At 41.8% G+C, this 23,838-nt stretch overlaps 1 protein-coding gene across 2 annotated transcripts; it reads left to right on the top strand.

Annotated features, from left to right (window-relative positions):
* The first annotated feature begins 94 nt into the window (after window positions 1-94).
* Window positions 95-20,931, top strand: Brox (BRO1 domain and CAAX motif containing). Of its 2 annotated transcripts, XM_028759374.1 has the most exons (14): window positions 136-192; window positions 437-468; window positions 2,277-2,393; window positions 4,348-4,454; window positions 4,944-5,040; window positions 8,302-8,397; window positions 10,055-10,127; window positions 11,039-11,144; window positions 11,914-12,003; window positions 13,756-13,841; window positions 15,103-15,184; window positions 15,460-15,610; window positions 16,837-16,996; window positions 17,894-20,931. In XM_028759374.1, the coding sequence occupies exons 3-14, from the start codon at window positions 2,293-2,295 to the stop codon at window positions 17,978-17,980; spliced, it is 1,236 nt and encodes a 411-aa protein (XP_028615207.1). In that variant the 5' UTR covers window positions 136-192; window positions 437-468; window positions 2,277-2,292; the 3' UTR covers window positions 17,981-20,931. The 2 variants fall into 2 exon arrangements, with proteins under 2 accessions (XP_028615215.1, XP_028615207.1); XM_028759382.1 differs by lacking the exon at window positions 437-468 and having other exon boundaries at window positions 95-192.
* Window positions 20,932-23,838: the final 2,907 nt, after the last annotated feature.

The following is a 23,838-nucleotide window of genomic DNA, read 5'->3' as shown; positions in this document are numbered from 1 at the left end:
TTGCCGCCACAGCCAAACTTTGCAGCTCCAAGGCGGCCGCCCCGCCGAGGCCACGCCCCCAAGCCACGCCCCAGTTAGGTTGAGGCCGCCCCAATCCGCCGGGGCCGCCATAGCTACAGAGGTATTCGGCCTTGATTTGGGGACCCCAGGCTACATCCCTCCCTCTCTAGGGCCCAGACAGAAGCTCGAGAGGTAAGAGCAGACGAAGTTTAGAAAGGGTAAGGTGACAGAGAGAACCGACGGGGCAACAGCGCGGCGGATCCCGCCCCTCAGAGCCACGCTCGGCCGCCTCCGCAGTTGTCACGGTCTCCCGTCACGTGACGCCTGCTCTCGGTTGGCCCCACTTCCGGCCGCTCTAGCCCAATTATCTCAGTGCTACCGGCGCCTTCCTTGTCTCGCTGGCGGACTCCGTCCCACCTTCCCTTTCCTTCAGCAGGAAGAGTGGCCTTACGGACTCTGAGGTCCCCGGTAAGCTTGTCGGGAAGCGTATGAGCTTGTGATCTCCCTCCCCTCTGGTCCCTGAACTTCAGTGGGCGGGTCATCCCCTTCACTACCAACACCCTTGGATGGTAGTCAGTGGAAGAACCGATGGTATTAGCAGCCAGATCGGCCGATTGCCTCGCCAGGCGTCGGCTTTGGCTGCAGTTACAGGGCTTATTACATGCGGAACAGTGGCTTGGCAATCATCTGCTTGTCCTTCCGAGGTTGACAGGATCGGAGTGCCACCCTAAGGCCTGATCGCGATCCTGGAGGCGGGTCGTGGGGTCGCGGCCGGCCGACTCGGTAGGACACCGGGAGGAAGAGGCCGGGCGGTAAACAGGAAGTGGGCGCCGGCAGTGTCTAGACGACTGGTAGGCTCTGGGGGCACCGGGAAGCTCCCAAGTGTGGAGGGGCTGTCAGCCGGCCCGGTAGTCTTGTGGAGATCTGGCAGGTGACATTCTTGATTCGGGGTTGTAATTGGGGCTCCGAGGATGGGTGTGTCTGTCGTTCTTTGACCCCCACCCTCAGAGTTCTTGAAACTCAAGGAGTGCCAGGTCATCAGAGCGTTTTGAGGGATGGAGCAGAGTACTGTCATTAAAAGAAACAGTCGCGGAAATTGTATTTTCACAGATTTCCCTAGAGTGCGGTAGGCTCACTCAGTGCCCCATTTGTGTAAGTTTTGAAGGTGGTTTGTATAGATGCTGTTTTGATGATATGTTATGAAAGGGTTTGTTAAACGGTTTGAGTCTTAAGTGAATCTGCCCAGATTTTCATTGAGTATACAATCCATTCTCTATTCGTTAAATATTTGGTGCTTCCCCAAACCAGTTTTGCCATGAGTAAGCCTAACCAGAGTGGTGCATAATGTAGATATTTGGGAACACTGTACTCATCCAACCCCACACTTTTTCCCCCTAATAAAGGCTGATTGGAAAGCTGTGCAATGCCTTTAAATAACATGTGCCTTATCAGAATTTCTTCTGGAATCCAATGAAGTGTGTGAGGCTTTGGCTTGGAGCCTTCCTGTGTACTAAATGCATTACCTACCCAGGAAGGTTCAGGGAAACACACACACACCTGCTGTTTTTTTTTTTTTCTTTTTTGCTACAACTTTGTAAGTTAACATTTCATTGAGGGTTTTAAAATGTTTTTGCGTTCACAATGGAAACTGATCAGTTTACATTTTATTATAAAATACTCTTAGCAATTTTATACCCAACACATTTATTAGAGAACAGAAGGTTTCCACCAAGGTACTTTGGTGCCAACAATATATGGAAAATAAAATGACTATAAAATCCTATTTATTTCAGGTAGACTTAGAGTTAATGAAGGGATCCATTTGACTCTGTTAAGGATATAAGGCTCATCTGGTCCTGAACTTTACTGTTTGCAGCCATCCAACCAAAGCCTCAACTTTGCTTCACAGAAGTATAGTCTGGAAGCCCTGAAGTGTCAGCATCTCAGGCTTCCCCTAGACCCCTGAGAACACATACAAAACTCACACCTCTAGGTGATTTTTGTTTAATAAGTATTAAAGTCTAACTATCATTGCTCTTCCATATCTTATCCCTGAAGTTATTATGAACAAAATTTTCAGTTTTCTTATACAGGTATAATCTAAGTGTAGACTGTCAAGACAAAATTTATTTGTCATGTATTATATTTATAGATGTATGTTTTATGTATTATGGCTTATGCATAAAATGTATGTATCTTGTAAAATAGCCAGTTGTTGCTGGGTTCTTTTCTACTTACGGTTTCCTTTTCCACGCTTATGTCTTTTCTGGTTGTAGAGCACATCTTGTGAAAATGACCCATTGGTTTCATAGGAACCCGTTAAAAGCTACAGCTCCCGTGTCTTTTAACTACTATGGCATGATCACTGGCCCTCCCGCTTCAAAGATTTGCAAGTAAGTGTTGGTGCAGTTGACGAAGTGTTGGCAGGGTGATGAATCAAGGCACTTTGTAAAGCTCCATGGTCAGTACAGAAATGTGCACTGCACATTCCTAACATTAACGTACAATAATTTTATACTTTATCATTAACAAATGAAGATCAAGTCGTGGGATATTTAAGCTTTGGTTGTCATCTAGGCTGAATGCTTAATTTACATCAGTAAATGAACTCCAGAAGGCCTAAAGCAATAATAATCAAAGTCAAACTCTATATTTCAACAGGTCCATAAGATAGGATCCTTTAATGCACCAGACAGTAAATTATTTATGTTCCTAGTAGGGAGGAATTCCTGTGGTTGGAAACAGGCTTCAAAGTAGTGGTAATAGGGTAAAGGACTTGAACTGAAGCTCACATAAATTGTGTAACTTAGATTGGGAGTTAGCAAAATATGCTGCGTGTGTGCGTGTGTGCATGTGTGCATGTGCGTGTGCGTGTGTTCCATTACCCACAGCTCAACGTGCAGAACGTTAAATTCATCTAAATGGTACAAATTAAGGAAAGTATGCCTTTAAAGTATGTGATTGAGGCATAGTCATGAGATCTGAGTTTGGATCCCTAACATTCACATTAAAAAAAAAGAAGAAGAAAAGAAAAACTGGACAAGATGTGTAACTCTGAACTGCAGCTCTGGGAGATGAGGTGTTGGTGGAGACAGGCAGAACCGAGAGCTCCCTGGCCGGCAACTTTAGCCAAAATAGCTAGATTCAGTGAGAGGCCCAGACATCCAACCCTGGCTCCTGAGTGCTAGCACACGTGCGCTTGTGCATGCACACTAACTTGTATTTAGAATGAGGAAATTTACAAATGGCTTTGGAAATATTCAGAGTATAATAGATTCTACATTCTGTGTGTTTACAATTTAAATTAGTCTTCAGCAGCTCACACTTGTTTTAAGTGCCTTAACTCAGTGCTATCTAGTGAGATTTCTGGAACTCACTGCTTCCTGGATTATATGTGGCTGTAGATTAGAGATGGTGTAGATAGATCTAGGAGAGGAAGTCACTGAAGATGTGAGAATGGAGATCTCAAAAGTGAAAAACAGAAGGCCAAAGACTGGCAATTTGTAGATGAGAGAAAAATGGAGAACTAGAGAAGAAATGTTAACCCAGAGGAGCATCTCAAAGCTAGAGCGCTCACCGTGACCATGGCTCACCTTGACCGTAGGGTGAAGGAATTGCAGGAAGGAAAGGTATTTTAAACTAATGGTCGTATGGTTTTACATCCTCTGGATATATATATTCTTACAGTATGTTAGATGTTCTGTATATAGTGCCAAATCTAAAAATTCAAAATAATTATTAATTAAAATTATACATAAGTACATTAAATTTCTGTTTTTTTTTTTCCAAAACGATTGACTAAGTAATGAAAATGGATATTAAATGCACTCAGCTGTGTGTTCATGGAGACAGGTCTTCAGTAGGCTGGGTGATTGAAACTTGGCTTGACTCCGTAGCTGTTTGTGTTCATGGAGACAGGTCTTCAGTAGGCTGGGTGATTGAAACTTGGCTTGACTCCGTAGCTGTTTGTGTTCATGGAGACAGGTCTTCAGTAGACTGGGTGATTGAAACTTGGCTTGACTCCGTAGCTAAGGCTCCTCTTTGCACCTTTTGAGCGCTGGAATGACAGGTGGTGTGGCCAGGCCTGGTCACCTTTTCAAACTTGCTGTATATTTTTCTTGCACAACTGGGCTTTATTGCACAATTGGCATTGCCCCTCTAATTAGACTGAGTTTATTTTTGTATAACATCTGAATCAGTTTTTACTAGAAGCCTCATTTATTTTTAACAAGAAGGTAGCAGTGGATCTGTGGGTGTTGTTCTAGTGCTCTTACGTTGAAGCCTCTGGGCTGTTTTTACATAGTCTTGGAAACACGACTTACTTACTTTACTGTCTGTTGATGTAAGTGATTTGAGATCCGCCAGGACTCGGCTCCTCGAACTGTTCACTGATTTGAGCTGTAATCCAGAAACGATGAAGAATGCAGCAGACTTGTATTTCTCTCTTTTACAAGGTTAGTCACCACTATAAACTTGAGCTTTTTAAAAAAAACCAACCATGTGGAAGTAGACACTTAACTTTTCAGATTCAGACAGATTAATCTCCCAGGCTATTTTTGGAATGCATGGGTCTCAGAATGTGACATTGTAGTGGTGGTGCATGGTCTTTCTAATATTTTGAAAATTGGATATGTACACATTTTATATTCCATTACCAGGAGAATGTGTAAAATGTAAAAGGGAAAATGGTACCAGAAATGTCATTCCGGCACCTAGAGAAGTAGTTGCATGAATACGTTTGGGGGTGGAGGGGTCACTGTTTGAGACAGAGTTTCTCTGTGTATCCTTGGCTGTCCAGAAATTGTCTTTCTGCCCTGGCTGGCCTCGAACTCACAGAGATCCCCTGCCTCTGCCTCCCAAGTACACATGCTAGGAGTGAATAATATTTTAACCAGAACACATAATATTTGTTCCACCCTAAAATATGTTGCATCTTTTTATAGGTTTCATAAATTCAGTGGGTGACTCTACCCAGGAAAGCAAATTACGATACATTCAGAATTTCAAGTGGACCGATACATTACAAGGACATGTTCCAAGGTGAGCAGGGCTGATGAGGCCCTAAGTCCAAGTCTGTTTTTAACTATTTAACTGGTATATTTGAAGAAGAAAAATAGAAGACTGACAAACATTTTCACTTGCTGAGACATTAATTAAAACATTGACTTAAAGTATGTACTATTAAATTTAAAACTTTCTACCAAACAAACATCTATTTTTGAGATAACATGAATATTAACTTTAAACACCTTTGTTTAATAGCACCCAGTTTGTAATCCAAAACTCCTTCATTTTTCTCCCCTTTCAAGCTGTGTTTCTACTCGTAAAACTTCTCTTCACGGCCTCTGCACTACTCAGCCATCGTTAACTGATCATTGTGCTGCTAACCTTTATTTTTACAGAGTTAGATTGTTAAAGTGTCAGTAGATCTTTGTTTAATACAAAATGAAAGGGAGCCACCAAGATGGCTCAGTGTTTAAAGGTGCTGTCTGCCAGGCCTGGCAAACTGAGTTAGATTCCCAGAGTCTCGTAAAGGTAGGAGAGAGCCAGCTCTCACAGTTTCCCTTTTGACTTCCACACACGTCTTGTGGCACATGTGTATCCACAAATACATAAGTAACGTAGATAAATAAACATAAAGAGATAAAGTAAAAATAGAAAGGAAGGGATTGGAGATCACACGTCTGAGAGTGGGGCGACTGTAGAAAGAATGGATACTGGGTCCATACGTGCTAGATGCAGTGCAGGTTTTAACATGAACATCTACTTTGACTATATTTTGATGCAAAGAAGGAAGTACACTAAGGAACGTGGTGAGAAAATATAGGCTTGATAAGTGATGTAATGCCAGGGATTAAGCCATTGTCTGTTCTTATTTTCCTTTTTTCTGTCCTTGGACGTTATGTGGATTTTAGTAGTGTTCAGTACCAGTGTTCTCCAAGACATTTTCTGTTTTCTTTATGTTAATCAGTCTGTTTTCATCCAGAATTAAAGATACTGTACAGGGAATTTGAAGAGGCCATAAAATGGTTTGAAATATGTAAATTTAGTGCTTTCCCCACATCATCCCAAATATTGAGTCCATGTTACTCAGTTTTTTTGTTTTCTGGTTGTTTTGTTTCGTGTTGTTTTGTTTTTGTTTTGGTGGTGGTGTTTGGTTCGTTGGGTTTTTTGTTTCTTCATTTTTCAGCATTTCATGGAATAGTGAGGAATTATGTGATTAAGCTAAGTATGTTGGTGTATGCTAATAAACTGAGCACTGGGGAAGCCTGAGGCAGGAGGATTATGTCCTTGAAGCCAACCTGGGCAACAGAGCAAGTCTTTGTCTTTTTTTAAATATATATATATTGGATACTACTTAAGGTTATATTACTTAATTTTTTATTATATATATATGAACTATATACATGATTGCTTCATATTTAGAAATTATGTTACATATGTGTTTGTGTCAAGACAGTCTCACTCTATGTCAATGCCTTCAAATTTGTGATGTAGCTCAGGCTAGCCTGGAACTCATGGCAGTACTCCTGACTAAGGCTCCAGAGTACTGGAGTAAGCACCACACCCAGTAGAAAAATAACTTTTTATAGTACATGGTGTCTTAGGGTTTTAGTGCTGTGAAGAGATACCATGACCATGGCAACTCTTGAAGGAAAATGTTTAATTGGGACTGGCTTACAGTGTCAGAGGTTTAGTCTGTTATGGTGGTGACAGTGTGCAGGCAGACATGGTGCTGGAGAAGGAGCTAAGAGTTGTACATCTTGATCCACAGGTAGCGGAAGGGGACTGTCAAAACCCACCCCTGTGGTTTTAGACTTCCTCCAACAAGGCCGTACCTACGCCAACAACAAGATCGCATCTAATAGCGCCACCTCTGTGACCACACATTCAAACAGAAGAGTCGGGGGTGAGGGGAGGGATACCACCACAGATAGTCATACTACTGTTTAGATTGTGCTGTTGAAATTGAGTGTTCTAAAACAAGGTTGCAGCTTAATAGTAGACATCTAGTATGTGTAAAGCCCACGATTTGAGCCTCAGAAACACACACACATACACACTCACAGGCAAACAAGAAAAGATAGTTATTCATACACTATCATATAAATTAGAAAAACTGGGGCCAGTGAGGTGGTACATTGAGTAAGGGCTGTTGAGTGCAAGCCTGCTGACAGGAGCTTGCTCCCCGAGACCCACATAATAAGAGAGAACCAACTCCTGCAAGTTGTCCTCTGATGTCCACACATGCGCATGCTGTGGGGACACACACACACATTTCGGATTCCGTCCTAAGTTTTCTGACTTTTTGAGGACGAGTCTCAGAAATACATAGTTCTAATGCTATTCTGTATAGCTTTGGGAACTACTTTGTCATGATTATTATCATGAAGTACATAGTTCGTACTGGTGCAGATTAATCTTTTGTCAGCTTCATGTAAACTAGGGAACTTGACTGAGAGAATGCCTCCATCAGGTTGGCCTGTGTGACATTTTCTTGGTGAATGATTCATGTGAAGATGTTCTGCCCACTCTGGGTGTTACCACCCTGGGCAGGTAGTCTTGGGTTGTATAACGAAGAAGCCAAGCAAGCCACGGAGAGCAAAGCAGTAAGCAGTGTTCCACCACGGCCCTTGCTTCAGTTTCTGCCTCCACCTTTCTGCCCTGAGTTTCTGTTCTGACTTCATGTTGTACTCTAAGCTATAAGATGAAGTAATGGCCTTTCTTCCCCCAAGTTGGTTTTTTTGTTTGTTTGTTTGGTTGGTCGTGGTGTGTGTATGCGCGTGTATATTTTACAAATAGAAAGCAAACTATATTTAGATTGTTAGTTATCTGTATCATGGGTTCCAGTCACATTTTTGTTTGTTTGTTGTTGTTTTGGTTTTTGTTTGTTTTTGTTTTTCGAGACAGGGTCTCACTATGTAGCTAGCTCTAACTGTCCTGGAACTCACTATGCAGACCAGTCTGGCCTCGGACTCACAGTGATTCACCTGCCACTGCCTCCTGAGGACTAGGACTAAAGGTGTGAAGGACTACCCCCAGCTTCTTAATTTTTTTAAATTATCTTGATAATTTTTTTTTAATTACTGCATTCTATTTATTAGGTATGTGTGTGGTCATGTGTCCGTGTCTGCATGTCTTATTGTGTATGTGAAATATAAAGACTAGCATGCAGGGTCCTAGGGGTTGAACTCCGGCCATTAGACTTGGCAGCAAGAGCCTTTACCTGCTACACCAGGAAGCTTGTATAGCAATGTCATCAGAATTTACAGAACTTAATGATTTCATTTGTAATTCCAGTGCCCAGCAGGATGCTGTTTTTGAACTGATTTCCATGGGATTTAATGTAGCACTGTGGTATACAAAATACGCTTCAAGATTGGCTGGAAAAGAAAAGTAAGTTAGAAAGCAAAGGTCACATGTGTCTATGTTATTTTTAAATAAACCAAATTTAAGTCTAGGCTATCTATTACAAGGTTCTATTTGCAGTCAGTAGTAGAATTATTGTTTGATACTTACGTGCTTCAGGCGTGCAGCTTAGTCTTTGTTTTGTAAATTTTTATTTGCTGTTATGGGGTAGGAGAGGGGCACACATACCTAAGTGCATGTGGAGGTCAGAGGTCATCTCTGTGGAGTATGTTCTCTCCTCCCACCTTTACGTGGGTTTCAGAGATCCATCTCAGGTTGGCAGCTTGTGTATCGAGCCATCTCTTCACCTCTGTACTCTGTGACGAAAATGTTCTTAATCTTATTTCATGGTAGACCTAAGTAAGGCCCCAAACTAAGAAGTAATTTTTAAAATGTGAATATTCAACTATATTCAATATCTATAAACAAACCCAGGCATGTTTCCAGATGCCTTTAATCCCAGCCCCCAGGAAGCAGAAGAAGATGGATCTCTGAGTGTGAGGCCAGCCTGGTCTACAGATTAAGTTCAAGGACAGCCAAGGCTACACAAAGAAACCCTGTCTTGAAAAACCAAAAGAAACAAATAAATAAAATATATAAGTACTATAAGCAATAAACGAGGATTAAAACAATAACAGAATTAGTTAACAGGACTGCAGTTCATTTTAAATTGTCAGTTGTAAATGTGTCCTCTCTAATCCAGCAAGTCAGCTGAAAGTAACAAATGGGAAAGGCAACTCATAAAGAAGAGGTATGGAGGCTTGGACGCATGTAAAAAGATGTGCAGAGGACTGAAGAACTGGACACTAGAGTCAGTGAGGAGGCTCCATAGCAAAGGTGCTCGCCATCTGACAATACAAACCCCATTGTGACAAAGAACCCACAGAAAGACGCAAGGGGAGAACTGAGCCCACAGGCTTTCCTGGAAGCTCATCATGCACATGGAGGAGATAACAGTATCTTCTTAAGAATTGTAAAATTAAATGAGACAACTGTTGTAGGAACTAACATGGATACAGAATTAGCAAACTGGCAAATTAGTTATGATTCATCCATCCATAAAATAGGCAGCCATTTAAAAATGAATATTTGCTGATATAAAATGATACAAATGACCAGACCAGTGTCTATAGCTACCATGTGTGTTAAGTTCATAATAGTTTGTGTTTGTTTATGACAGAACAATCTGGAAAGAAAATAAAATCATTTAGCATTTATTTCTAGGCAAGGTCTCTATTCATCTGCAGAGTCTTGGGATATGTTTCACGTGATTTTTTATTTTTTTTAATGTCATTAGATTTTTTTTCTTTTAAGAAGAAAACTAATAATAAACACAGATAACTAATTTGTTTTTATGATCTGTTTAAATTATGTGTCTGTGTGTGGGTGTGTGCACATCCGTGTGGGGGTTAGAGACATCGGGTCACCTGGAGCTAGATGAAGGCAATTGTAAGCCACCTGACATGGGTGCTGGGGACTGAACTCGAGTCTCCTGCAAGAGCAGTAAGTGCTCTCAGCCACTGAGCCATCCCGCCAGCCTTGGTGTTCTGATAATGCGTTTTGGCTTTTATAATGATAACAATAATTGGCTTTTAGTTCCAGAAATAAGATTCATCCTCTAACTAAGTTAACCACTGTCTTTAAGCATAACAGAAGATGAAGCAAAAGAAGTGCATCGGAGCCTCAAAATCGCAGCAGGGATCTTTAAACATTTAAAGGTAAAGTGGAGGGGGCGGGCGGGGGCATTATTTCTTGAACTGTGTGGAGGGATTAGTAACTCCATTGTGTCACAGGAGTCCATTGTGTCCATTGTGTCATTGTGTTCAGTCCCTCCAGTGACTGCAGGGAGTTGGTTCAAGCACAGACTGCCCCTTCCACGTCTCCATAGCAAAGTCCAGATACACAAGTGTCTTTTCTGAAATGACGGGGTCTCTGCATGTAAGCCATGCACATCCTGTATACTGTAAACCATCTCCGGTCTAGCACAGTGCAGTGCTCTGTGAGTACTTGTTCTTCTGAATTGTCCAGGGAAATGTCTGTACAGACTCAGCATGGATGCAGTCTTAGGTGACTGCAGACATGGAGTGCCCGTGTCTGAGCTACAGCCAAATGCTGAGTGATAGCAGCTTGCTGCTAACTCAAAACGAGAAATTTTAAGGTGTAATATTCTGCTTCCTTTTCTGTCTCTTTACCCTGGGTGAAAACAAAACAAATTCATGTGTGTGCTGTTGCACACTGCTCTCTGCAGTTGCCAGGAGCAGTCTCAGTTCCACAGACCTGACCCTGAGGTTGCACTCCAGGTCTCTCCCTGGCCAGCCAGTCATTGCGTGCTAATTGTGTCAGATAGCCTAAAGATGTTAATGTTAGTATGCCAATACATTACATTGTATTGGTAAAGAAATCTACCCATAACCTAAATTTTGCTGTTGAGTTTCTTACAAAGTTCACTTTGAATACTCACGCCTTCACCTCGCCTGTGTGCTCACAGCTGCAGCTTGGTCTGTCCACTTAGATTCCCAGTGAGTCCATAATTTGAATTCTAAAAAGTTGAAAAGTTCTAAAAGTAATTTGAATCTAAAAGTTGTATCTTTTTCATCTTGACAACAGTGCTTCTGTACTTTCTTTCAAGGAAAGTCATATACCCAGACTCCTTACACCAGCAGAAAAGGGGCGGGATTTAGAGGCTCGGCTCATCGATGCTTACGTCATCCAGTGCCAGGCCGAGGCTCAAGAAGGTATCCTAAATACTGTAAGGTGTTTTCTGTTTGCTTGTTTTAAGAATATTTATATTGGTTTTTAATTCTAAGGTTTAGCTGTATTAGGTTTTAGGTTTTAAAAATTGTGAGAGTTATTATCTTTAACATTTCCTTTGCTGTCCACCGGAGAGTTCCTTCTTGCTAATGCTCCTTAAAGGCTTTGGATTTCATACCTTTTTTTGACAGCATTAATGTTAACCGTTGGGTTTTCTTTTAAGGTTTCTCTTTAGGCATGTGCATGTGTGGGGTTATGGTATGCATTCAGGTGCCTTTGGAGGTCAAAAGAAGACCCCAAATCCAAAATGCATGTTGGAAACTGAACTTGGTTCCTCTGGAAGAAGACAATGTGTTCTTAACTGTCAGCCATTGCTCTGGCTTCAAACATTGATTCTTTAAGTCATCTTTCCTCTTGTTTTATCCTTACTGTTTTTCTTCTTCCTCTCATTAACTTACATTGAAGTCTTCATCTTTCAGTTGCAGAAAACAGTAGAATAACTCCCCAAGCTTTTTATCTGAATTTCAAAATGAAGTGCTTTGAAAGTGTTTTTCTTTATGTCATGATATTTTATAGTACTGCTGTGTTCTTGGCTAATAATTGGCTAGTTATTTAAAGATACTCAAAATCAGTGCCTTCTTTTTGTGTTTACATTTTCTTATAAATTGTTACACTAAAATTTTGCTATTATGACTGAACTTCCCATGAAAGGATGTGGACTCAGAGAATGTAATTAGTGTGTGTTGGTTACAGTGACAATCGCCCGAGCAATTGAACTGAAGCATGCTCCAGGATTGATCGCCGCACTTGCATACGAAACGGCCAGCTTCTACCAGAAAGCAGGTGAACTCCCTGGCTTTTCACACTCATAGGCCTTAGATTTTCACATTTGTTTGATTTTTGTTAAAAAAGGGAAGAAAAGGTTCTCATATTTTCCATTACAACACTAGAATTAAGTCTTTGGGCTTTTGGCCTTGTTTAAAATAAGAGGCCAGGCCTGGTGGCTCAGCTGCTCTGGAGGCTGATGTAGGAGGATTGTACCAAGGCCTATCTGGGCTACAGAGTAAGATCAAGGCTAGCCTGGGCAACTTGTCTCGAAAATAGGGACCCAGTGCTGCCATACGAGCATCAGAACCTAAGTTTGATCACTGGGACATAAAAAAGTCTGAGCTGAGGAGAAGGGCTCCGAGGGGATCCCTGTGGCTTGCTAACTAGCCAGCCTTGGTCCATCAGTAAGTTCTAGGTAAAAGTGAAGAGATCTTGTCTCAACACACAAGATGAATAGCCTCCATATAAGGCACAGGAGTGTACATGCTTCCCTCAGACACAGATGTGCACATATACCTGTGAATTAATTAATATGTTATAGGTTACTATATGAGGAGCTTGAAATCCAGCTAGGAGTAGAGCACTGTCTCAGTCCCCAGGGCGTCCCAGCTCATGTGTTAGATGACTTATAATGGACTTTTCCACCACTTATGTCCAGTCGTATGTAGCCTTTGGTTTTTATGGTCTTTGTAACTATCTTATGTGTGTATGTATGTAGCTAGTTTTTAAGACTGGGTCTCTCTGTATAGTCCTGGCTGTCCTAGAACTCACTAAGTAGACCAAACTGGCCAAAACCTCCAGAAATCCACATGCCTTTTCCTTCCAAGTACTAAGACTAAGGGCATGCAACACCCGCCCAGATCTTTATAACAAATAACTGTTTCATAGTTCTTAACGTTATTTAGATTAGATAGTGACAGTACAGAGTTATTTGACCACCTATAACTTGACTGTAGCATGTGAAAGGTGGGAACCAGACTTGGCTCCTGTGATGTGGGAAACATGCTTAGGTTTATGTTTGGAGGCTGGTTACTGTTTTAGTTGTTGAAAGATAAATTCACAGTCTGGGGGAGAAGTCAGGTCGTGATACAACATCAGTGATGTAAGGAACTGAATAGTGTGGACATACTAGTGAAGGTTTGCAAGGGGAAGGTGGCTTTTTAGTTTCATTTCAAAACAAACTGAGTCTGATTTGATTATAATTCTGAAAAACAATTCCCAAGCTCACACATGGGCTTGCTGTGTGATGGAATAGGCTGGCTCAGTGCTGAAGAAGACGTGGTCATAGGCTTTGGGGGAAATGAAGACAGGTTTGACAGTTATAATGAAGTTGAAATTAAGGATTATTTGAGCACGTGTGGACACCTGAGTGAGTGAATGTGTAGTTTTCATGCAAGGTTCAGTAATGGTTGAATGGATATGAGTTTTTTCTGGCAGGCAGATAGATGCTATGTGCCTGGCTAACTTACATACAGTTTTAAAGTTATGATATTAAATACTTGCTTTGAAATCCTTAGTTCTGTCACATTTTGTCATTAACTTAAAGCTACATTAGCTATCAAATTGAAAAGATATTTAAGTTGTTCAAATATGTAATTATGGGTAAAGAAATCATGTTTAGTGTTTAGTGTTGTTGTTTTTTTCATGTATGAAAGCTTGAGTTTAGACTCGTCAGCAGTCTGCTTTTAGCACCAGAACACAGGAGCTGAGCAATGCTCCAGTGAAACGGGGTGAAATGATACTTTGCTTTTTAAAATGTAACTTTAGATCATACTTTGTCCAGTTTGGAGCCTGCACACTCTGCTAAATGGAGAAAGTACCTTCACTTGAAGATGTGCTTCTACACGGCTTATGTAAGTGCCAGCAACCCTGTGGACAGTGAGCCCTGCAGACAGTGAGCCCTGCGGACAGTGGGCCCTGCTGACAGTGAGCCCTGAAGACAGTGAACACACTCCCTCCACAGTAACCCTGAAGACAGTGAGCCCTGCAGATAGTGAGCCCTGCAGACAGTGGGTCCTGCAGACAGTGAGCCCTGCAGACAGTGAAGTCACTCTCTCTTGCCCCTTCTCCCCTCACCACTAATCCTTAGCAACTCACCCGTGACAGGCAGCTCTCAGTAAATGTTCACTGGCAGGAGTGGGTGGAAGGAAATGGTAGGGAGCTGTAGATCTGGAGTTGCTACATCCAAAACAAAGGCTGGAGACATGAGAATTCACTGTTGTTTCATTCTGTCTATTTGGAAGGATAGCAACAAATTCTCCTCTTAAAGTACTAACATAGCAAGTGTGAAGACCTGAGTTCAGATCCCCAGAAGCCATATAAAGCTGGTGCACATCTGTAATCCCAGCAGCTCTACAGGGCAGAGAAACCAGCAGCTAGCCTTGCATACCTCACAGCAAACAACAAGACACCCTGCCTCACTCACGCCTCCTCTACTCACACTGATTTTGTTGTTGGTTTTTTATTTTAATCTTAAGTTATACCACACAGTATATATCACCTAGGTGAAAACCACCAGTCTGTGCCTTTTAGAAGTTCCTTACCAGTTAGTTAAACCACCAATCTTGCTCTAAGATTGTTAGCATATGAGATGCAGTGAAAACCTTTTTCAGAGTTAAATGAGTGTTTTTATCCCTTACATGTCATAATGTTTCCTAACTTACTGCTGCCCAGCACCATGTGTTGCATTTTTCTTAAAACCTGTGGTCCTTGCTAGGTGTAGTGATACGTACCTGTAACCCTAGCATTTGAAGGTGAGGTTGGAGGGTCCTGAACCCAGTCTAAATTTCAGCAGACTGCTGCAGGGGACACACACACAAACACTGCGCTCTCCCTTTACATATGCAGGACAAAGAATTTACTCTTCATTTACCTCTGTCCTCACTTTTAAAAGAAGTTCAGCCAGCAGGTTTTCTCTGAGAACATGATTAGATACTTACTCTGCTGCAGGGCTGGACCTAGTTCTACCTTTTGTTTGGACAAAGGTGTGGGGTGGGGCTTACCTCAGGTAAAGGATATGAAGGATTACATCAATAATCCAAGCAGTGACTGACAGTGCCTAGCTGACATGTAAGTGAGAGAACAGAACATATGAAAACATGTTTCTCTTACTAGGCATATTGCTACCATGGCCAGACTCTGTTGGCAAGTGACAAATGTGGAGAAGCAATCAGATCTCTCCAAGAAGCAGAAAAATGTAAGTTTGGCTTTTAGAATTAGAATTTTAACTCCCTTTTAAGAAAAAAAATCATTCTAAAGGGAATGAGTAGACGCTGGCTGAATTCCTGAAGGGAAATGGGCAAGATGGAGAAAAATAAATCTTACCTGGAGCCTGCAGAAAAGCTGCCTTCTGACAGTATTGTCATTGTGTTGCTTTATAGTATTGAAAATAGCTGGAGTTATGTCCCTGACTTAAAGCTCTTTAGTAGTCACAAGCAGAATGTATTCTTGAAACTGTTGTGCTCTCTGCAGTGTACGCAGAGGCGGAAGCCCTGTGCAAAGAGTACGGGGAAACCAAAGGACCAGGGCCAACGGCCAAGCCGTCAGGACACTTGTTCTTTCGGAAGCTAGGAAGCCTTGTGAAGAACACCCTGGACAAGTGTCAGAGAGAAAATGGCTTCATGTGAGTGTTGCTTACTCCTTAACTCTAGTCATAATTGTTACAATAGTAACAACTTAATGGTTCTTATCTCTAGTCCCAAAAGATTTGTCTTAAATTGCATTTAAATTTAGCATTAATTTTCTTTTTAAGTTGGTGATAAAATTGATTGTAAGGCCTTTTATTCTGTATATGATGATGTCATAAAAATAGGTTTTAAAATTTAAATGTGAATTGTTAAACATAAAGTTTATTTCATCAGGACACTCCCATAAAGACTTTATTTTCTTTTAACTTTGTTTCCATTTTAGTTCTGTGTGCCGGATGTGTGGAGTGTGAGTGTAGTATGTGTGTGATGGGAGAATGTCGTGATTTGAATATGATTGGCCCAGGGAGTGGCATGTTTAGAAGGTGTGGCCTTGTTGGAGTAGGTGTGTCACTGTGGGCGTGGTGTTAAGACCCTCATCCTAGCTGCCTGAAGTCAGTCTTCTACTAGCAGCTTGCAGATAAAGATGTAGAACTCTCAGTTCTTCCTGCACCATGTTTGCCTGGGTGCTACCATGCTCCCACCTTGATGATAATGGACTGAACCTCTGAACCTGTAAACCAGCCCCAGTTAAATGCTGTCCTTATAAGAGTTGCCTTGGTCATGGTGTCTGTTCACAGCAGTCAAACCCTAATTGAGCCAGGGTGGGGGGGCGGTATGCGTGTGCATGTGTGTGCATGTGTGCGTGTGTGTCTGTGTGTCTGTGTGTCTGTGTGTCTGTGTGTGTCTGTGTGTATTCAACTTCTTTTGCATATTTCTCTCAGTTTGGTTTGAGTTAACTCTAAAGCAGGAAATTTTAATTTTCTTGTAATTCTTCCTGGTCTTTTCAGGCAGTAGGACTACGACTGTTAGTAAATCAGTGTGCAAACTGTATTTCGGTGCCTTTGCCTGCTTGTCTCTTTGTATTCTTTCTGTGACACTGCATTAGGTCACACTGAACTTTTACTTGTCTAGTTCAGTTTTTAATCACTTCCCTTGGCAATAGACTGAGCCCCCAAGTCCAGGCCCATGCCCCCCTTTGTATCTTGGAAGCTTGTGCTACTTTGTGCTGTGGGTGATAAGGCTTCCTGACTTTATCAGCAGTCCACATGGGACTGTGTCCCAGGGGAGAGAACTATCATACTCACTGTAGGCCTTGAACATATTAGGTGCTCAAGTAGTTGCTGAATAACGAATAAACCACTATTTAAATTGCTTTTTGCAGTTACTTTCAAAAAATTCCAACAGAAGCCCCACAACTGGAACTCAAAGCAAACTATGGGCTGGTAGAGCCTGTGCCTTTTGAATTTCCTCCTATGAGTGCTCACTGGACACCAGAAGCGTTGGCTGCATTTGATCTCACCAAGAGGCCCAAGGACGACAGTGTATGAGAACGGGGTTTTCCTTACAGTCATAGAATATAGAGAAGAGGAAGACAGAGCTAGCATTGTGGTCTCTTTGTCTACCTGAGCAGGTCTATGTATTTTCTACATTCTCAGTGAGCTTATGATGTTGCTTGATCTGCTGTGTTGTGGATAGCTCTCAGAAGATGCCCTGCGCCTTCAGCTTCCTCTGGTTTTCTGTGCAATAGACTCACATTGTTTTCAACAGTATTGGCTTTCACTACTTGTCAGCTCTTCCTAAGAAGAGTGTGGGGAAGGCCCCTGTGCTGATGTAGCTCTAGCAGTGCTCTTTCTGATGCTGAGCATTTGAAGATTGGATTTAACTTCAGCTTTAGTCATCCAGGAGTAAAGCAGAATGCTTTTAAGTTCGCTTAGACCTAAGTACACTTGGTGCTCTCACTATGTGGAAGCTTACATGGAAAGTGTGATCTCTAGTTACCAAAGAACTAGGGATCTGTGACAGAAAGAGTGGGCATTCATTTATAGCCCTTGGAATTGCATGTGTTTTGCAGTTTCCTCATACAACTGCTCCTTAAAACAGCCATCTTTGCTCCCTGTGAGGCCTCTAAAGTAGTACCTTTAAAGACAGCATGTGTTGTCACACATTATCTCCACACGCTAGGGTCCCATTACTGAGTTGTTCCTTCCTAGAAGGATTGTAGAGCAGGAGTACCTGCTAGTCATGGGGCCCAGAGTCCATGTTCCCATCTGCTGGGATGTTGCCTATGGGCAGCATTTTAAATGCAGCTTCTGGGGTGGATGGCAGCCTCAGCACCGCCCTTAGATGGAGCAAGCGACCTTGAAGGTCTGAAGTAGGGCAGATCTCTATGGGTTTTCTCTACTTCATCTGCATATTTACCTTGTTTTCTTTCTCTTTAGATCAAACCCAAACCGGAAGAGGAAGTGAAACCTGTAAAAGAACCAGATATCAAACCTCAGAAAGACACTGGGTGCTCTGTCTCATAAGAATGTCATTCACTTAGAAATCTCCACTGGTCCATAAGAGAAACCGTGGGACTTCAGTTCACCTCTTCTGATTTCTCTGAAGCCTATAGGATAATTGTTAGCTTCAGAGCGACTTGGCCTTTAGTTTATTTATTCAGAATTTTTAACATAGAGGCATCTCATGATTTTGTTTCTGGGCTCTGCTTTTTTAATCAGTACAACATTTGGAAGGGTTGTTTTTTTACACCTCTAATGAGTATATGTTTGTGTGGTGGGGGTTGGACCTTTTTTGAACTCTAGATAGTAAGTTTCATGTTCATGTTTTTCTACTTTCACAAAAATGTTTATTCTTCTGGTTTGATACCAGAAGAATGTTTTGAAAAGAGATGGGTTCGCCTCTCATCACCACCTTGTCATATCTGAGTCTCAGTCTTTTGGTGGGGAAACAGAATCGTGGTTAAAATCAGAAAACCTCAGACCAAATTCTTTCCTTAGACTTAACCAGAGTCTATAATTACTAGAAAATCAGTGTCTTCAAGAATGTGTAAGTTACTTGGAAATCGGCAGTATGGGTCTGTCCCCTTCAGCCCCTGGCTCAGCAGTGTGGGGCTATGCTCTCTTCACCCTCTGTACTGACACAGTGGTTGGTTTTTTGTTTTACAAGTACCTTTTCTAATGAACTTTTTACTTAAAGGGTAAAGCTTTGTACTAGCATTTAGTGGTTCTGTGTAGAGAGAAAAAGAAGGGAACTAGGTTTTGAAGAAGTAAAATGTTGCATGTTGTAAAGAAAGCCTTCACAAACTCAACTAAGATAGGTTGTCCTGGATCACACTGGTAATTCCCTTTGTTAGAAGTGTTGTAAGAAAATGCCTTTTGTTACCTGATTTTGGTGTACATTGTGTTTTTAACATGGTATTCTTCAATATCCTATCAGAATTGTTTGGCTTTAGGCCAAAGGCCATAGCAACAGAAGGTTAGGCTATAATAGAAAATATAGACATACAAACTATGATCTTTAAAGTAGATTATATCACTTAAAGGATTGGTTATACCCAGAGACTGGGATGGTGGCTGTGTGATATTTTACCGAGTAACAGATGTGGGTGTATCCTGCTTAGTTACTCTCTTAGGGTGTTAACTTCCTTTTCTAGGTGACAGATTGCTTCATGTAATAGGAATAATAGTGTACGTGAGAACTTACTGTGTGCCAGACAGTGTATAGGCACATTCCTAGACCACTGCATCCCCTTAGGAACCCTGGGAGAAACACATCAGTCTGCATAAAGTACTGAAACAGGAATAGACATCTCATGATGAAGAATGAACAGATTATACCTGTCAATCAAGATTGTAGTCAATAAATCATACATCATAGTTTACACTCCTTTGAAAAGCTACATATAATCACTAAGAGGTTTTTTTTTAATAATTGAAAATGTTAGTTACAGCTTGCAATATCTAATATTTGAAGCTGCTGCTTTCAGAATACTTGGAGTAACTACTGAATGGGCATTAAATTTTATTTTGCTGCCTATAGAAAAACAATACTTTATTAAGTTTTTACTCTTCCTACAGAGTCACTTGTTAAATGCCAGTTACTGACAAAACTTTAACCAGTACTTGCTGCTGCCTGTTTACGCTCTGTCTGTAGGACTTATTCTGTGTTCTAATACTCATTAACCTAGGTAGTCACGCTGCAGTTTCTGGACTAAACTGCCGTTCATGAAATGAAAACACATACTATGTCGGGCGCTTCTGTAAAGGGCAGTAAATGCAGGTGTTTAAATCCATAATTGGCAGTGTTCACATGTTCGCATGAGCAGTCTTCAGTTGACTGCAAAGGTAACACCAGACGCCTAATATACCCCATACCATACGGTTCTGAAGTAGTATTGGGAATCTGGGGAGACACGGACTATAAAGCACTGGCATGCAGGCTGTGGAGAGATGAGAGTGGGTATTGGTGTTGCATGTATTTCATACCAGGCAAGGACAGCTCACATGCTACTTCTCTACAGTGTTTATATGATTTATCCTTTTATTTATGAAAATAAAAGCCATTTTACTTACATATTCACTGGATTTGTGTGGAGATATCTGCTAGTAGCAGATTTGCAACAGTAAAAATTCTTTCTTATAGTTATACTTTAAATGACATTTGTGTCTGTTCTTTGCTTCCTGTGTTAATGTCCGTTACATACTTAGTTTATGCTTGTGTTTGTATTGGTACTTAACCACCTCTTAATGTGAAAAAGCACAATTGTAATTAGCTCATCCAGCTCATAGTACCAGTTCAGTGCAGTATTCTGTGAGTTGTGGCTAGCAGGGCAACACCTAAGGAGCTTCCAGGGCTGGTCACCTTCAGGATTACAAACAATGTAATGCGTTATCTACCATGATGTAAACATTGGGAAAGGACCAGAAACGGGCACGTAACCGCACACAGGCACACAGTAAATACTGAAGATAAAGGTGCAAGGTCATCCCAGGTGACACATAGTCCTGAGGAGTGGCCATAGCTGGCTTACACTGGATTTATCCATGTTGTACATCTCACTGACACTGCTGCTCTGCACACAGCTCTAGTTCCTTCTAAGAGGTTGTGCTCAGCACAGGTTAGAACTCTACACAGCATCTTGACTTGGGAACAGTGGAGGCTGGAAGAGGGTTGGTTAGTTCCTGTGTAAATTACCCAATGCTGGTTCTTTGCTATCGTAACCCAGTCCATTTGAAAACATGATGATAAGTGAAAACAAAGTAGTAACAGACTATTGGTAAGATGCCTTCCTCCTTCAAGTTAGAAGCCAGCATGTGCTTTCTTGGTACATAAATCAATTGAAATGATTATAGATGATAAGAAAAATACTAAAATTGTTTTAAAACAGAAAATAAGACTATTGCAAATTTGTATTTTGTAATCTGTTACATAGTTCCTTCCCATACTCATTAAATTTAACTAAGTGCATGAGTCATTAAGTGAATGCTGGGTTCCAGCCATACGTCAGGACAAGAACATCACTGGGCAGAGGATAATGGAGCAAACAAACTAAGAAAACCATCACCTGCTATGGTGTGAATTTGGTCCCCAGTTGGTGAAATGTTGGCATTAAAGAGTGTGGCCTTGTTGGAGGTGGTGTTTGTTTCATTGGATACAAGCTTGAGGTGTCAAACTGCATCAAGATGTGAACTCTAAGCTACTGTTGCAGTGTTCTACCATGTATTTGCTATGACATCATAGACTAAACATCTGGAAGCCTAATTCATATGTTTTCTACAAGTTGCCTTGGCTGTGGTGTTTTGTCACAGCAATAGAAAACTAAGAAGTTAGGACTCGGGAGTGGGCTACTGCTCCTATGAATCTAGCCATGTGATTGTTTTTTTTTTTTTTTCTTTTTTGAAGAGTGTGAAAGACTCTGGCATATGAACTGTAAAATCAGTTGAACACTGTGAGCAAAGGTTGAAGAACCATCCTAGTGGGAGCTCAGAAGACAGTAGTGCTTGGAGCAATGTGGACTGTGGAGGTCCAACTCAAGTTTTAGAGGAGAATATTAGCAATTGGGATAGAAAGCACTCTTGTGGTATTTTGGCAAAGCATATGGTTGCTTTCTGCCCTTGTCCTAAGAACTTGCCTGAGGCTAAATTGATATGTTCTATCTAGATTTTTGGTGGAAGATATTCTTCAAGGTAACCTGATATTTATACTCTGTTGCATGGTTACTAGAATTTACTCTTAATGCAGATTTATGAAAAACCAAAAGAGCAGAAAGAAATACAAAATAATACAATTTAAGGAGGGGGAAAAACCAGCTCAGGTTTCTGCTGAGAGAAAGGAAGCTGATTAATGGGAGGCCTGGTCTGCAGTGAAATAAAGAACAAGTCCCCTCAGGCAAGACCCCAGCCTGCTCAGCCTCCTACTCAGGAAAGGTAAAGGCCTAAAGAAATTCCTCCTAAAAAGCAACAACACGTGAAAGCTGATATAAATGACTGGAGGAGGGGCCTCCATCCCAAGTGGGCTGCTGGACTGGGCAGTGCTGTCCATGTGGTTCTGGCTTGGAGTCGTGGAGGATTCACAAGTAAAAGGTTTGTAGACCTTCCTCTGGGGTTAAGAGGAGCTGCTGTGCCCAGACAGCATGTGGTGGGCAGCCCCACTGTTGTAGGGTGAGAGGCCATTATGTGTAGCTGTGATGTGAAACCTGGCTTACACTGAAGACCCTGAGATGCCACAGCTATGGGGTATTTATGAAGGAGAGACACGGAGCAAACCAGCACATGAGAAAGAAGGGTATTGATAGACAGGCGGCGCCATCTAAGCCCTATGACATCAGACTACATCAACTATGGGATTTGGAGTTTGCCCTGCTGAATTTTAGACTTGCTTTGATCCAGTGTTCTCTCCCTTTTGGAATGGTAATGTATATTCTGTACCATTATAGATTGGAAGGATGTAATTTGCTATAAGATTTTACAGCAGGTTAGTTAAGAGACTTAAATCTCAGAAGCAATTTTAAACATTGGTTCAGTGTTGAAACTGAAAGACTAATAGGCCTATTGAAGCTGAACTAAATGCATTTTTGCATTATGATATGCCCATGAGCCCATGGGTCCAGGGAGTATCATGTGGTGGTTCAAATGAGAATGACTCCCATAGGTTCATATGCTTGGATTCCTGGTCCCAGTTGGTAGAGCAGTTTGAGAAAGGTTAGGAGGTGTGACCATATTTGGGAGCAGGGTTCAATGGGTGTAGCACTGAGGTTTCTGAAGACCCATGTTATTGCTAATATGTTCTCTGCCTCCTTGTGAGTCAAAAAGTAAGCTCTCAAATGCTGCTCAAGACATACACCACCATGCCTTTGCTCCACCACCAAAGACCCTACCCCGCATTGACCCATAAGCCCAATTAACTCAAAGTCACCTTGGTTGGAGTGTTTGATCACAACAATGGAAAAGTAACCAGTGTACCTGTTCTGCTGAGGAATATCCAAGTGAGGCAATATGTGCGATGAGCACAGTGTTTGTGAGGAAAAAAAAAACACAAGGAAACATTGAATAAAGACTGAATGAAAAGAATGGAAAGTTTCCTTGAAAGATGGGGGACAGGAGCCTTGGATATGGTGTTTTAAGTTAAAGACCCAAAGCAAAAAGGTACAAAGTCCAAAGAAAAGAGCAGGGAGAGCAGCCCGCTGTGGCTGTGAGGGACTCATCAAGGAAGTGCAGTTCAAGGTTGGATCAGGATCTGAGGAACAGCAGTCCTTGCATGACTTCCTAAGAATTCCATTTCTGTTCACCACAGATGGAGGGTGTAAAGATAGACCAGGGACAGTTCCATCCGAGTCCAGCTTGGCACACTGGTCAGGAGAGGTGGTGACTCATCACTGAAAAGCTGACTGTGCATGAGTGACACCTCAAGGGGCTGTACTGCTGGAGTCCTCAGGTCAGTCAGCCTTCCACCTGTGTGGCCTAGCATCTCCCAGGATGTGCAGCCAGGGCAGGATTGCATGAAGCTGTGGGCAGGGAGTGTAGGGGTGGAGATGGAGTCTCAGGCATAGGGTTCAACAACCATCCTCACCCCCTCCACAGGAGAACTTCAGTAGGCCAATCATGTGAGGGTCACATGCAGGTGATCACACTTGCTGTGGTTTCAAGACAACACCCTGGTCATGCCCCAACAAGACTTCTACAACAAAAGCACAAGAGGTCAGACTACAATCACAGAAGCCATTGTAAGGGCTTGGGTTTTGACTTGGGTGATTCACTGGAGAGGTTTATACAGGAGTGACAGGACCAAAGAGTTGAAAATTTCGGCTGCTTTTTGTTGTTGTTGTTTAAGTCTAGACTATATAAGAAACCTAAGGAGACCTTTGCAAATAACACAGGCGTAA

Source organism: Grammomys surdaster, unplaced genomic scaffold, assembly GCF_004785775.1.
Source record: "Grammomys surdaster isolate TR1022 unplaced genomic scaffold, NIH_TR_1.0 130, whole genome shotgun sequence".
Classification (NCBI taxonomy): Eukaryota; Metazoa; Chordata; class Mammalia; order Rodentia; family Muridae; genus Grammomys; species Grammomys surdaster.
This window is presented reverse-complemented; position numbering and strand designations above follow the sequence as displayed.